Raw genomic sequence first — 15,547 nt, 5'->3', positions numbered from 1 at the left:
CAACCATCCTGCATGAGCTGCGGAGCGAGCGAGGGGTAACCCAAGAGGGAAGGGTGAGAGGCAGTGGAGTGGCACCAGGTCCCGATAGTGCGGGGAGAAGTCAAACCACCGGGAGATTCGGTGGTGAGAGGGGTAACGTACCTCTGCGGGGAGAATTTCATAGAGAACGAGAGCAGTCCTATGCAAGACAGACTAGTGACGAGGACGACGGGGTGGTGAATGCAGAGGAAACAGAGTTGAGGCAACACGTGCATGATGTAGAGCAAGAGCGGGATCAAGTTGCAGCACGTGACCCTGGTCGTGCAGTGCAGTTGGAGGAGGAAGTGCGCAGACTAGCGCAGATAATTGACGACATGCAAGGAAGGAACAGAGCCCCTGGTTGGAGGATAATGCTGGACGGAAATCACCGCTCGCAGCAGAGATCATGAGGGCAGTTATTCCGAGAGATTTCCGCCTCCCAGACCTCAGATACTCGGGAAGAACTGATCCGCTGGTGCACATAGAGCGCTTCAACGACATAACCGGGGTACAAAGATTATCTCGATCCCAAAGGTGCAGGGTGTTCCCACTCTCCCTTGAGGGACGTGCACGAGAATGGTACAGGAAACTTCCTCGGGGCAGCATTAAAACCTTCGAGCAGATGTGCCAGGAATTCGCGGAGCAGTTTAGTGGGGCAATGGCACCGGGGGATGACATGATGGAGCTGAAAAGCATGAAACAGGGGGAGCAAGAAACCCTTCGGGAATTCATCAAGAGGTTTCATCGGGCTGTCCTCGACTTGGGGGCCTTCAACCACCCTCAGGCGTTAAGGGGATTGAAGGAAGGGGTGAAGATAGGAAGGCTGTGGTACAATCTGAGAAGCCCAGCGATTCAAACGTATGCAGCCGCATACGAACAGGCTAAGAGAGACATCGAGATTGAAGAGGAGAAGGCTGCACGGATTAAGACAGACCAGTTAGAAGGGTTGGGGAGGAAAGAGAAGAAAGCCTTACCGGGGAATGGGCCGATCAGGAGGAGGGACCACCAGGCCTCCGGTGGTGGAGCAGGAGGTCGGGTGACTGCTTACCAGCCTCATCAGAGGCCACCACAGTATCAGCGCAGCAGGGCGCAACCTCCTCGTTCCCCAGCTAAGGAGCCTTGGAGAAGGCATGAGTCGGCATCTGGTGGTCTTCCCCACGATAGCAGAGCGAGTAGACCAGAAGTACTTCCACCGCCCCCAACTCAGAGCGGGGCAAACAAAGAAAGAGCAGTGCACCTGATCGACCAGAACCCGGACTATGAATGGTACACTTCCTTGAAGATGTCCCTGGATGAGGTGTACGAGGCCATAAAGGATCGAGGGCTGCTGCACCCCCCTACACCAATAACGAAGCTACCCAACAGGAGGGATAGAGGACGTTATTGTAAGTTCCATGGCACTCATGGCCACACCACAGCAGATTATAGAAATCTCAAGACCCAGGTCGAAGATTTGATGAGAAATCGGTACCTGGACGAGTTTATAGATGGGACATTCCCGATGGAGGCCACAACAGGTGAAGGGGAGCAGAGTGGTAGAAACTTGAGGCGCGAGCAGCCCGCAGTAAGGATGATAGCTGGGGGCCCAACATTGGCCGGAGATTCCAACAGATCGAGAAAAAATTATGCTAGGTACGCCATGACCAGTAAAGAGGTACTCTTCAGCACCCCAGCAGCCAAACGAGCAAGAGTCAGGCAAGTGCCGATCATGTGGACGGATGAGGATGAGGAAGGGATTCTATACCCCCACGAGGATGCTTTAGTCATCAAGGCTACTGTCGCTAGCAAGAAGTTTGATCGGATACTGATTGATACGGGGAGCTCAATTGATGTGTTATTTAGGTCAACCCTGGAAGAGATGGGAATAGCCGACCGGAAGTTGGAATACACCAATACCTCCTTGAAGGGATTCGGAGGAGGGAAGCTGGTCCCTCTGGGCGTGGTCGAGCTGCCTATCACAATTGGGAGCTCCCCGACCGAAAGAACAATGATACTGGACTTTGTCGTAGTGGATGAAGAAAGTCCTTACCAGATGATCCTAGGTCGACCGTTTTTAAGGATGAGCAAAGCGGTGTTGTCCAACCATTATCTGGCTCTGAAGTACCGGGTGAACGGGGTAGTAGGAGTGGTACGAAGAGACCAGAGGATCGCAAGAAGCTGCTACTCCTCGGCAGCAAGGGAAGCACTGCAGATAACATCCCTCGATACCCGAGTGGAAAACAAGAAGGGCAGACAAGAACCTGTAGAGGATCTGGAAACAGTAAGCCTGGGACCAGAGAACCCGGGAAAGACGATCATAATTGGGTCGAGACTTAAGGGAGAGCAAAAGCAGGAGTTGGTGAAATGCTTACAGGCTCATGCTGACGTATTTGCTTGGACACATGAAGACATGCCCGGGATTGACCCTGAGGTAGCATGTCATAAGTTGGCAATAAAGAAAGGTGCCCGGGCAGTAAGGCAGAAGAGGAGGTGCTTCAACCAGGAGAGGTATGAGACTATAAATGGCGAGGTGGAGAAGCTCTTGAGAGCAGGGTTCATTCGGGAAGTCAGTTATCCTGAGTGGATATCGAATGTGGTGTTGGTAAAGAAGGCAAACGGCAAGTGGAGGATGTGTGTGGATTTCACAGACCTCAATAAGGCGTGCCCAAAAGACAGCTTCCCTTTACCAAAGATCGATCAGCTAGTAGATTCAACGGCTGGACATGGTCTGCTTAGCTTCATGGACGCGTTCTCGGGATACAACCAGATCCCCATGTACGAGCAGGATGAGGAGAGCACGGCCTTCATCACTAACCAAGGTTTGTTCTGTTACAGGGTAATGCCATTCGGTCTCAAAAATACTGGGGCCACCTATCAAAGGCTGGTGAACAAAGTCTTTAAGCCGTTGATTGGGAAAACCATGGAGGTGTACGTGGATGACATGATCACCAAATCCAAAATCCCGAAGGAACATGTCAGACACCTCGAGGAGACATTCGAGCTTTTGAGGAAGTATAAGATGAAGCTCAACTCGGAGAAGTGTGCTTTTGGGGTCGAGTCAGGGAAATTCCTTGGATTCATGGTGAGCCATAGGGGGATTGAAGCAAATCCCGAGAAAATCCAGGCGATTGTGCAAATGACGTCTCCTCGTAACCTGAAGGAGATGCAGAGCCTCACGGGGAGGTTGGCGGCGTTGAGCAGATTCATCTCCAGGGCTACAGATAAGTGTCAGCCATTCTTTCAAGTGATAAGGAGGGGAAAGAAAACAGAATGGACCCCAGAATGCGAGGAAGCCTTCCGGAACTTGAAGCAATACTTGCAGCAAGCTCCGCTGCTGTCCACACCAAGGGATGGGGACAAGTTATATCTGTATTTGGCGATATCGGATCGGGCCGCCAGTTCTGTTTTGGTGAGAGAGGAAGAAGGAGTTCAGTATCCGATATACTACACCAGCAAGGCCCTGCTCGACGCTGAAACCAGATACCCGCCGTTGGAGAAATGGGCACTTGCCCTTGTGGTTGCTGCTCGGAAGTTGAGGCCATATTTTCAAGCATTCTCGGTCTCGATAATAACAAACCAGCCATTGCGTCAAACTCTGCACAAGCCAGATGCCTCTGGTCGGCTCGTCAAGTGGGCTGTAGAGCTGAGCGAGTTCGACATAGAATATAAACCCCGCGCTGCGATAAAAGCCCAGGCAATGGCCGATTTCATAGCTGAATTCACAGAGCCCGAAGTATGCTTAGATCAACAAGATGCGGTTATAGGCAATGATGAAACTCAAGTATGGCAGGTGTCTGTGGATGGGTCATCAGGGGAGCGGGGTTCAGGAGCAGGGATTGTCTTGGAAGGCCCAGAGGGGGAGGAGATTTCTTATGCTGTAAAGTTGGAATTTGCAGCCACGAATAACCAGGCAGAGTATGAAGCCTTGATAGCAGGTTTGGAATTGGCTAAGGCCGTGAAAGCAGACAGAGTTAAGATCAGAACTGATTCCCAGCTGGTTGCAAATCATGTCAGTGAAAGATTCCATCCAAGAGAGGAGAAGATGGAGCAGTACCTGAAGATAGTCAGGCAGATGATGGGGAAGTTCGAAGCAGTGGAGGTGATACAAATCCCCAGGGAGCAGAATAGTCGAGCAGACATTTTGGCTAGGATGGCAGCAGTAGCCGACCCAAAAATGCCAAAGTCGGTCCCTCTGGAGGTGAAGTCCAGCCCAAGTATCGATCAGAATGTGGGGGTGTTGCGGATAGAACAAAAATGCTCTTGGAGGGACCCGATAGTCTCATACCTTAGAGACAGGGTATTACCACCAGATAAGCTGCGAGCTCGCAAGATTAGAGCCCAGGCTTCGAGATACGCGATGATTGATGGGGTACTGTATCGGCGAGGATATACACTACCGTTCCTTCGGTGTTTGGATGAGGACGATGCAGATTACGTACTGAGAGAAGTACATGAAGGAATTTGCGGGAATCATTCTGGCGGGAGGTCCCTGGCCCACAAGGTTCTAAGGCAGGGATATTTCTGGCCGACAATGCACCAGGATGCGCAAGAGAAGACCAGGAGTTGTGTAAGCTGCCAGAGTTTTGCAAATTTCTCTAACCAGCCACCAGAGAAGCTCACCTCCATGACCTCCCCCTGGCCATTTGCTCAATGGGGAATTGATCTGATCGGCCCATTGCCAAAGGCACGAGGAGCAGCAACACATGCAATAGTTGCTATAGATTACTTCACGAAGTGGATAGAGGTAGAAGCCCTTAGCAATATCACAGAAAAGAAAACAACAGACTTTGTGTGGAGAAACCTGGTCTGTCGATACGGGATCCCTTATGCCTTGGTAACAGATAATGGCAGGCAGTTCGATAATCACAGCTTCAGAGAGTTCTGCCAGAACCTCGGGACAGAGCTGAAGTATTGCTCGCCTGCTCACCCTCAATCGAATGGACAAGTAGAAGCAGCCAACAAGACCATCAAGAGACTTTTGAAAACCAGGCTTGGAGCAAAAAAGGGTGCGTGGGTTGACGAGCTGTCAGGTGTGCTATGGGCATACAGAACAACCCACAAAACCGCAACTGGGGAGACACCATTCGCTTTGGCTTTCGGGCATGAAGCGGTCGTGCCGGCTGAGATAGGGACGACCACACACCGGACAGGTCATTTCAATGAGCAGGAGAACGACGAGCAGATGTGTTTGAATCTTGATCTGCTAACGGAAAGGAGGGAGCAAGCAGCCGAGCGATCAGCCATTTACCAACAGAGGGTTGCTCGATATTATAACTAGAAGGTGAACATACGGTAATTCGGGGTCGGAGACTGGGTACTGAGAAGAGTGAATCAGAGCACCAAAGATTCGACTCAAGGAGTGCTGGGACCGAATTGGGAAGGGCCATATAGAGTCAAGCAGATAGCGGGACCCGGAGCTTACAAGCTGGTTCGCACGGACGGCCACGAGGTGAAACGCCCATGGAACGCAGCACACCTCCGAAAATACTTCCAGTGAGACTTGTTGGCATTTGAAAGCTATTTTTGCTCATGCTCATTGTGGTTTATCTTTCACGCTTTATGTCCAAACAATTTCATGTAAGCCGAATCCGGCCATTAATAGAACGTCGAGGAATTTCTTTCGCTTGAAACCGAGGAAATTATCCAAGGCATGCAAAGGCTCACCAAGTCTCAAAGCCTGTCTTATGGCGAGACAGAAGCCAAGCATGCCAGGATCTGCTCGGCCACGAGAAGGCTAGCAGAATCCCAAGCTTTGAAGAAATTATCCAAGGCATGCAAAGGCTCACCAAGTCTCAAAGCCTGTCTTATGGCGAGACAGAAGCCAAGCATGCCAGGATCTGCTCGGCCACGAGAAGGCTAGCAGAATCCCAAGCTTTGAAGAAATTATCCAAGGCATGCAAAGGCTCACCAAGTCTCAAAGCCTGTCTTATGGCGAGACAGAAGCCAAGCATGCCAGGATCTGCTCGGCCACGAGAAGGCTAGCAGAATCCCAAGCTTTGAAGAAATTATCCAAGGCATGCAAAGGCTCACCAAGTCTCAAAGCCTGTCTTATGGCGAGACAGAAGCCGAGCATGCCAGGATCTGCTCAGCCACGAGAAGGCTAGCAGAATCCCAAGCTTTGAAGAAATTATCCAAGGCATGCAAAGGCTCATCAAGTCTCAAAGCCTGTCTTATGGCGAGACAGAAGCCAAGCATGCCAGGATCTGCTCGGCCACGAGAAGGCTAGCAGAATCCCAAGCTTTGAAGAAATTATCCAAGGCATGCAAAGGCTCACCAAGTCTCAAAGCCTGTCTTATGGCGAGACAGAAGCCAAGCATGCCAGGATCTGCTCGGCCACGAGAAGGCTAGCAGAATCCCAAGCTTTGAAGAAATTATCCAAGGCATGCAAAGGCTCACCAAGTCTCAAAGCCTGTCTTATGGCGAGACAGAAGCCAAGCATGCCAGGATCTGCTCGGCCACGAGAAGGCTAGCAGAATCCCAAGCTTTGAAGAAATTATCCAAGGCATGCAAAGACTCACCAAGTCTCAAAGCCTGTCTTATGGCGAGACAGAAGCCAAGCATGCCAGGATCTGCTCGGCCACGAGAGGGCGAGCAGAATCCCAATCCTCGAAGAATCCAAGGCATGCAAAGGCTCGACAAAGTCTCAAAGCCTGTTTTAGGGCGAGGCAGAAGCCAAGCGTGCCAGGATCTGCTCGACCGCGTGAAGGCGAGCCGAATCCCAGGCATTGAAGAATCCCCTAAGGCATGTGGCAAAACCATGAGCCAAGCCAGAACCTGCTCGTCCAGACAAAGATAAGTAGATTCTCAACCGAAAATTAATTCGCACTTACAACACAAGAAAGTAATCAAAAACCATTTTTATTAATTTGTTAATAACTAACAGAGGGGATAATCTTCATGAACATTGTTCGTTACAATACAAGAGACACATCAGGAAGATGGTGGATCAGTAAGCCCGGCAGCATCGGTCGGCTGAACCTCCACAGGTGCAGGAGGGGTATCACCCGTTGCGTCCGGGGGGGTGCTCGCCTCGCCAACATCAGCAGGGACTGCACGAGGAGGAGAGTCTTCCTCCTCGACCACGATCGGCTCTACCCCACCGGCATCTTCCTTGGCCGCCTCCTCGTCCATGTGTTAAGCAACACCAGCTGCAAGGTCGTCCATCTTCAGATCAGGGTGTTGCTTCCCAAGGACGGCCATGATGCAACGATAGGAATGCCGAAGTCCCTGGTCGTACTGGTGGTCAGCCTCCCTCTCCAAGTTCTCGACCTGAGCTCGGTGGGAGTCGCGGAGAGATTCGAGCTGAGCCTCATACATAGCCTTCTGCCTTTGCAGATCCCCCTTGACCTTGGTGAGCTCCTCCTCGAGGGAAATGGCTTTTGCTTGAGCAAGTGATTCTTGCTCTATCAGCTTCAGATTCTTGAGATTCAGCTCCCCTGCTTTCTTCTCGGCAACGTCAGCTCTGGTCGTCGCTGATTGAATATCCTCCTTCATCTTCCGGTCGTAGCGGCCAACCTTAGCCTTGTAATAGGTGGTCATGCAGCTGAGGTGGAAAGCGCTATGCTGCATGGCCCCCACCAGCTCACCCAAGGTGTGGCCATCAAAGTCCTCCAGGTCCTTCTTGCTCACGAGTTTAGTTAACTCATTGAGGTAAGGGATCATGTGTTCTGCTCGGCTGTCAGGTAAGCGAGATCGAGGCCCGACAGGAGGAGAAGAGGGAGCAGGATCTGTGGCTGCTCCACTAGCTTCCCCGACTTTCACAGGAGCAGAAGGTAAAATCTTTAAGGGTGGGACCTGCTGCACGATGTTGGCCCGCTTTGCAGTAGGGGCATCCTTACTCTGGTCCCTCTTCGTGGTTGGAGGTCGGGAACGTTTTCGGGTCAGAGCCCCAATCACAGCGTCCTCCATCCTATGGCCAGGAAGTATCAAGCGAGACTCGAGCAAGTTGTATGTAGTTAACAGTTCTCGACTCGAGCAGGAATTGGCTAGTACAGCCTCGACCTGTTTGAGCTGGTCAGGTCCAAGCGGGAAGTGGACACCCCAAGAAACTACAACACAAACAGACACTCGGTTAGAGACAAAAAAAAAAAGGAAGAAAAGAGAGCAAGAACAATTATGGATGCAAGACATCTAGAGCGAGCAGGCAACCTGGGACCGTGAAACGGGGTGGGACGCGACAATCCTTCCCGTCTATTTGTGCAACTTGACCCCAAGGACCCCCAGCAAAAAAGAATTTTCTCTTCCAAGTCCCACCACCACCGGTCGGAAGATCGGTTATGGGTTTCCGGCTCTTGGTGCTAGATTGGAAGTAGTACCAGCCGGCATCTTTGGGGCTGCTCTTTAGCTGGTACAGGTGCTTCACCTCATCAACTGTGGGCTCGCTTTGGCAACATCTGTCCCACAAGATGAACAGACCAGAGAGCACTCTCCACCCATTGGGATTCAGCTGACCAGGAGCTAGATTTAGCCCGTTAAGTATCCGGGCAAAGTAGGGTTGCAAGGGACACCTCAGCCCGTACTTAAAGCTCTCTAGAAACAGGGTAACGTATCCCCTGGGAGGCCGGCTGGGAGCATCCTTCTTTCCTGGGACCTTGAGAGGTATCTCACCAGGAATGCTATACCTAAGCCGGAGGTCATTGAGCTCATCAAACGAGGTCGTGCACGTCATGTAATCAATGGCATAATCGCGCGACAAGGCTCTGCCTCCTACTGTACCCCGTTCTTCTGGTCGTGATGTTCCAGATGGAGACACCTCACCAGAGTCACCTTCCCCATTCTCACTTAAGGTGTCCTCGGAGCCAGAAGATCCCTCCTCGCCATTGCTTCCGCTCGTGGAAGTTGTTTGGGGGGACATCCTCCTAGCACTAGTCCCGACACTAAACCTGATGGGTTCTAAGGGGATCCCGGGGTCAAAAGCAGGATCAGTGAGCAGACCGGGCAGGAAACTTAGTTCGTCGTCATCAATCTCAACGACTTTCTCCTTACACTTCGACATTCCCTAAGCTCTAACCACAACACCACCAACTACTACCCAAACAGAAGAGAAGAGAAATTATCTACAACTATCCGAGACCAAGGAGATAGAAGAAATACCTGAAGTAATGGTTCAGTCGGTGAAAGTCAGAGATGGAGGCCTTTTATGCCGGAACTTCTTTGCCGGAGAGACAGAGACGGAGACGGAGTGAATGATGAATATGCCGTTTGAGAGGATTTGGTTTTCCTAATGAGGACGGACTCTTGGGTTGCCAGCATTTAACGGTGCCGAATCCCGAGGGTCTCGTAACCGTCGGTTCGAAATTCAAATGGAGGGGGGGATTTCTGCCACGTCACCTCGTCCGCAATTAAATGCGACATGACTCTTGGCAGCTTTTTTCGATCCCACGCGAGCGAGTACTAACGAGTTTCTACTGCTGGTCCACTACATTACCCAACACCAGAAACTGGGGGACCGGTGTTTAGGAGAAATACGTCGACGAGACCAGGCATGGTGAGCGGATATCTGATGGCAGAGTTCTGCGAACCGATATGTCCCGTAAAAGCCTGGTGCGCGGGGGAACAGGAACAGAAATATCCTGCTCACCCACAAGCACGGCATCCACGAGGCCAATTTCCTGTAAGAGGCATAAGGCCATTCTGGCTAGAGGTCGAGAGGCGAGGAGACCTGGTCGACGGCAGTTGGCAAGACGGGCTCCCCAGCCCGAGAATCTAGGTACGACAGCCACGCTTTTCCCAGAACCGTGGCGTAACACGCAAGATCTCACAGAACCACGACAGCCACGCTTTCCCCAGAACCGTGGCGTAACACGCAAGATCTCACAGAACCACGACAGCCACGCTTTCCCCAGAACCGTGGCGTAACACGCAAGATTTCGCGTTTGCCCATAACGCAGAAGTCAGAGTCCCATACTGTCTGGGAAAAAGCGGAAGACTGGGATTCAGGGGAAGCCTATAAAACGGTAGCCAACGAAGGTAAAAGGGTTAGCATTTTTGAGATTAAAAAAGAAATTCAAAAGAAGAGAAAACCACGAAAAAGCCATAAGATCTGTGGCGAGCGTTCCCGGAACCTTCATATCTGACTTGAGCGTCGGAGGGTTTGCGCCGGGAAAACAACCGGCGTACTCTGACTTGTCTGTGTGCGCAGGAACCTCTGGAGAAGAAGCCTCACGAGAAGACCTTCTGGTCGTGAAGAAGTTGATCGGGCAGAAATCCTGGTCATAGAACGAGGAGAACTGGAATCCCGCATCAACAATTCCAACCCCAGTGGTTCAAGTGACAGTTGATAACACAAACGTTGGTGACAGAATCTGGTCGGTCCAAGGGCGCGCATATTTCCGCATCAACAAGTATTGTTCTAGCAATAGCAATCACTCTAGCTCTCAAATCTAAGCTTATTGAATGTAGAAAGGGAAGCACAGTGTTGTCAAATGATAGTATCTTGTCATCACAAGCAACGCTAAGAAGATTTTCATACTTAGAACTTTTACGAGCAACAAATAATTTTTCTGAAAACAACATAATTGGCATAGGAGGTTTTGGTTCTGTTTACGGTGGAAGACTTGAAGATGGGATAAAGATTGCAATAAAAGTGTTTCACCAGCAATGTGCAAGCGCATTGAAGAGTTTTGAGGCTGAATGTGAAGTGTTAAAAAATATTCGCCATCGAAACCTTATCAAAGTTATCAGCAGTTGCTCGAACGATGACTTCAAAGCATTAGTCCTAGAATACATGTCCAATGGGAGCTTGGGGGATTGGCTGCATTCTAGCAATTATGTGTTTAATATATTTCAGAGGTTGAACATAATGATTGACGTTGCATCATCTTTAGAATATCTCCACTTCGATCATTCAACTGCTATTATTCATTGTGACTTAAAGCCTAGTAATGTATTGTTGGACGAAAATATGGTTGCTCATTTGAGTGATTTTGGCATAGCAAAGCTTTTAAGAGGAGAGGATGAGTCTATGATGCGAGCAAAAACCCTTGCCACTATAGGTTATATGGCACCAGGTTTGCTTCAAACAACTTTTTTTTAGTTCATTTTAAATTTTCTAAATCATTGATTTTTACGATCCTCATATCAAATTGTTACTGATTATTTATCTAATTGTGAAATTAATTTGATTCATAGAGTACGGCATTGAAGGAGAAGTATCTACAAAAAGTGATGTTTACAGCTATGGGATTATGTTGATGGAAACTTTTACCAAGAAAAAACCCACAGATGAAATTTTTGTTGGAGAATTGAGCTTAAAGCGTTGGGTTAATGACTTGCTTCCTAATTCATTAGTGGAAGTTGTGGACAAAACTCTGCTAAGTGGAGAGGAAAAACTTTCTACAGCAAAGGATCAATGTCTGTTGTCTATCTTTATTTTAGCTCTGGAGTGTACAATGGAATCACCGGAAAAGAGGATTAATGCAAAAGATATTGTTACAGGATTACTCAAGATAAGAGACACATTGAGTAAAAGGATTGGAAATTTAAGTTAATTTCGTTTGCTTTCATTGATAGTTAAATAGAATTCATGTAATAAGTGTAAGAACCTTATATCTTTTCCTTTGATTTTTTTTTCTTGAGAAAACTGTTGCAGTCATCTTGTTTGCATGGACATAGTTGATTTAGTTCTTCCAAGAAATGCTACTGATGATCTTTGTTTTATACTTTCTCTTTTTCTTTTTTTTGCATGTGTTTAGGTAGAATAGTGATTTGGTTGCACTTTAAGAAGTCAAACTACACTAAAGAATATGATTTAATTTATTAAACAAAACTTCAAGTTCAAGAAAAGTATCTCATTGCCCCCAATGCTTTGGACACCTATATATTGAAAGGTTTGTTGTCCTCAACTTTTGTTTAGAGCAAAAGTTCGAGTCCCATAAAGGCTCAAACATTCCTTTCCTTCATCCCGAGGGCGCCTTCTGTCCTCTGTTTTCTATTTCCACACACAAATAGCAAAAAGAAATTAGAATGACAACTGGGACATATATAAGAGTGAAATAATTAAAAAAATTATGCTTTTTTGTTTGTCGTGTTAAAATCGTAAGTACCGAAGTACTGTGAAAGAGATTAATTTACAGAAACTGAAGCCAAGGGTTAAAAAAAAAGTGCAAAGAGAATAATTGTATTGGTAGCACAATGTCATATTCATACAGAGATCAAGTATATTATTTACGGCTAGTAAGGACTAAGAATTAATTGTACACTATTGTTTTATTCTACAATCAATCTTGACCCTTGATGCTTGGCTCTCAATCTTGTCCATTGATCTTCTCTGATTTTGGAGACTTGAAGACCTTTCAGTATCATGCCTTGTTGTTGGTGTCTTCCATGCTGTAGAACCGTCGGCTTGCCAGGAATTTGTTCATTGATGCATTTTATCAAACAGTTGGCCTGCTCATAGCAAACAGCTCCTGTGTTAACTCCCCCTCCATAGCTCAACTATCTGGGAAGACAATTAATTGAGCTTGTTTCACAATTATATGAATCTGAAAGTTCAAGTTCAATTCGATGTTATTGTTGGAGAATTAACAAATAAAACACACTATTTTATTTCTTCAACAACACTCCTCACCAATTACAACTCTTATTTTTCACTCTCTACACCTTAGAGATTTTGCTACTTCACTTGATGTTTAAACCAAATGGGAGAGGGGGTATTTATACATGAAACAAACTAATCACAACCATTCATTTATTCAACTAATAAACAAATCCTCACCATCCATTAAAACCTACTACTCACCTACTTCACCAACCACACCTAACACAAATAATTCAAACCTCACCAACCATACCTACTCATGGAACCTTCCATGAGTTGGGCTTGATTTATTCATCTTGGATCAAGTTTATGATCCAACACCTCCCCTTAAATTTGATCCTGTGACACCAAGCAAACTTCTGAATCTTACAAAGTCTTCTTGCTTGAGTGGCTTAGTGAAGATATCAGCTGCTTGATCTTGTGATTTTACATACTTGATTTGCACTTCTTTTCTTGCAATACACTCTTTTATGAAATGATAGCAAGTGTCTATGTGTTTACTTCGATCATGAAAGACTGGATTCTTGGATCGGGCAATTGCTAATTTGTTATCAACACAAATCTCGATTGGCTCTTCTTGTGCCAAACTCAACTCCTTCAGCAAATTTCTGAGCCAAATTGCATGACAAACACTTGATGTGGCAGCTACATATTCAGCTTCACAGGTGGATAGCGTGACAATTGGTTGCTTCTTTGACATCCATGTAAAAGCAGTATCTCCCATGAAGAACACAAATCATGTTGTGCTCTTTCGATCATCTACATCTCCACCCCAATCACTATCGCTATATCCAATAAGCTTGTAGTCATTAGAAAATGAGTATAACAAGCCGAAATTAATTGTACCTTTGATGTAGCGAAGGATTCTTTTTGCAGCTTTAAAATGGGTGGTCTTTGGATTCTTCATGTATCGGCTCACAAGTCCAACAGCATAAAGGATATCTGGTCTTGTGCATGTCAAATAACGTAAGCTTCCAACCAAACTTTTAAAGAATGTTGGATCTATATCTTCGCCTTCATCATATTTGGATAACTTGACTCCGCATTCCACTGGCGTGCTTATAGGCTTGCAATCATTCATCTTGAACCTTTTGAGAATCTCCTTTGCATAGCTTTCTTGGGAGATAAATATGCCTTCTTCTTTTTGCTTGACTTCAATGCTGAGGTAATATGCCATCAGTCCGATGTCAGTCATCTCGAACTCTTTGATCATCACTCTCTTGAACTCTTCAAACAAGCTTGGATTACTTCCAGTGAAGATGAGATCATTCACATACAGGCACACAATTAAAATATCTCCATCTTTTTCTTTGACGTAGAAAGCATGTTCATATGGGCATTTGGTGAAGCCTTTCTCTTAAAAATACTTGTCAATTCTGCTATTCCATGCCTTTGGTGCTTGCTTTAACCCGTAAAGAGCTTTCTTCAATCTCAAAACTTTGTCTTCATGTCCTTTCACCACATAGCCTAATGGTTGTTCGATGTAAACTTCTTCTTCAAGGAATCCATTCAAGAAAGCAGACTTCACATCCATTTGAAAAATCTTCCATTTGTTCTGAACAGCCAAAGAAATAATAACTCTAATAGTTTCAAGTCGAGCTACAGGAGCAAATACCTCGTCATAGTCTATGCCAGCCTTTTGACTATAGCCTTTTGCAACTAACCTCGCCTTATGCCTTTCAATTTCTCCCTTCGCATTTCTTTTTGTTTTATACACCCATTTGACACCAATCGCCTTGTGACCTTTTGGAAGAATAGTAAGCTCCCAAGTATCATTCTTCACAATGGCTTTGATTTCTTCATCCATTGCAATTCTCCACTTCTCATCTAGTGCAGCTTTTTGGAAGTTGACTGGCTCACAATCAACAAAGAGGCAAAAGAGAGTGAGATTATCATGTCTCTCAGTTACCTCATAGAGATCTTGAAGACTCCTTATACATTCTTCGGTTCTTTCATTTAAGAAAGACGGCGGTGAATCTCCGCATGTGGTTGATGCTGGTGAGATAGGTAGAGTGGCAGGCTCTTGTTGTTCGTCTACTTGTTTTATCTATGTATGATCATCTTCTTAAATGGGAAAGAAGTTGAAGTCATCCACACCAGAGCCAAAATCTCATTCTCCTTCTTCATCAAAAACTACATCTCGACTGATCACGATCTTCCCGTTGTTTGGATTGTAAAGCTTGTGTCCTTTGGAGTTGTTTTCGTAGCCGATGAAGATGAACTTCTCACTTTTGTCATCCAACTTGGCTCTACTTTCGTCTGGTACATGTACATGAGCAATGCTTCCGAAAACTCTTAGATGGGTGATGCCGGGTTTTCTTCCACTCCAAGTTTCTTGTGGCGTCTTGCCCCACACGCTTCTTGTTGGAGATCGATTGGAAAAGTAGACTGCACATGCAACAGCTTCAGCCCAAAATTCTTTAAGTAGCCTCTTACTCTTAAGCATGCTTCTTGCCATATCGAGGATGGTTCTGTTCTTTCTTTCTACAACACCATTTTATTGGGGGGGATCTTAGAACTGTCAAAGGACGTCGAATTCCATTTACTTCACAAAACTCTAAAAATTCTTTGGAAGTGAACTCTCCACCTCAATCAGATCTCATGGCTTTAATCTGGTATCCACTTTTTTTTTTCAACTGCAGCTTTAAACTTCTTGAAAACTTCAAAGACTTCTGATTTTTGCTTCAAAAAATACACCCAAGTTTTTCTTGAAAAATCATCTATGAAGAGAAGGAAGTAGTTACTTTTCCAAAGGAGTTTGGCTTGAATGGACCGCACACATCAGTATGAATGAGCTCGAGTGGCTTCTGAGCTCTTGAGTTTGACTCCTTTGGAAAGCTCTTTCTGAACTGCTTGCCAAGTAAACATCCTTCACAAAGTTGATCAGGGTGATTGATGTATGGTAAGCCTTTCACCATGTTCTTCTTAGATAGTAGCTCCAGTCCTCCAAAGTTGAGATGCCCATATCGAAGATGCCAAGTTCAGGATTGATCTTTGTGACAGGCTTTGAGA

The 15,547-nt window shown here is 46.6% G+C and overlaps 3 protein-coding genes across 3 annotated transcripts; 2 read left to right on the top strand and 1 right to left on the bottom strand.

Annotated features, from left to right (window-relative positions):
• The first annotated feature begins 414 nt into the window (after nt 1–414).
• Nucleotides 415–11,655, top strand: LOC127899775 (uncharacterized). Its single transcript, XM_052433877.1, has 2 exons — nt 415–11,006; nt 11,128–11,655. Exon 1 carries the CDS (start codon nt 425–427, stop codon nt 5,273–5,275), a length of 4,851 nt encoding a protein of 1,616 aa, XP_052289837.1. The 5' UTR covers nt 415–424; the 3' UTR covers nt 5,276–11,006; nt 11,128–11,655.
• Nucleotides 6,928–8,992, bottom strand: LOC127899798 (uncharacterized). The gene is made up of 3 exons (XM_052433922.1): nt 8,413–8,992; nt 7,513–8,045; nt 6,928–7,116 (listed from the first exon to the last, which is right to left on the bottom strand). Exons 1-3 carry the CDS (start codon nt 8,990–8,992, stop codon nt 6,928–6,930), a joined length of 1,302 nt encoding a protein of 433 aa, XP_052289882.1.
• On the top strand, nt 9,124–11,486 carry LOC102618287 (probable LRR receptor-like serine/threonine-protein kinase At3g47570). The gene is made up of 3 exons (XM_052433921.1): nt 9,124–9,178; nt 10,299–11,006; nt 11,128–11,486. The coding sequence occupies exons 1-3, from the start codon at nt 9,124–9,126 to the stop codon at nt 11,484–11,486; spliced, it is 1,122 nt and encodes a 373-aa protein (XP_052289881.1).
• Nucleotides 11,656–15,547: the final 3,892 nt, after the last annotated feature.

Source organism: Citrus sinensis, chromosome 9 (genome assembly GCF_022201045.2).
Source record: "Citrus sinensis cultivar Valencia sweet orange chromosome 9, DVS_A1.0, whole genome shotgun sequence".
Taxonomy (NCBI): domain Eukaryota; kingdom Viridiplantae; phylum Streptophyta; class Magnoliopsida; order Sapindales; family Rutaceae; genus Citrus; species Citrus sinensis.
This window is presented reverse-complemented; position numbering and strand designations above follow the sequence as displayed.

Bases quoted from the DNA above. Each gene is read 5' to 3' on its own strand.
- LOC127899775 (XM_052433877.1), top strand. From the start codon at position 425: ATGAGGGCAGTTATTCCGAGAGATTTCCGCCTCCCAGACCTCAGATAC.
- LOC127899798 (XM_052433922.1), bottom strand. From the start codon at position 8,992: ATGTCGAAGTGTAAGGAGAAAGTCGTTGAGATTGATGACGACGAACTA. The intron at 8,046-8,412 runs GTCTGTTCATCT...TTTGTGTTGTAG, and splicing joins TGGGTGGAGAGTGCTCTCTG to TTTCTTGGGGTGTCCACTTC. The intron at 7,117-7,512 runs GTTGGCCGCTAC...ATGGACGAGGAG, and splicing joins CCACCTATTACAAGGCTAAG to GCGGCCAAGGAAGATGCCGG.
- LOC102618287 (XM_052433921.1), top strand. From the start codon at position 9,124: ATGGAGGCCTTTTATGCCGGAACTTCTTTGCCGGAGAGACAGAGACGG. The intron at 9,179-10,298 runs GTGAATGATGAA...CGTTGGTGACAG, and splicing joins GAGACAGAGACGGAGACGGA to AATCTGGTCGGTCCAAGGGC. The intron at 11,007-11,127 runs GTTTGCTTCAAA...TTTGATTCATAG, and splicing joins TATAGGTTATATGGCACCAG to AGTACGGCATTGAAGGAGAA.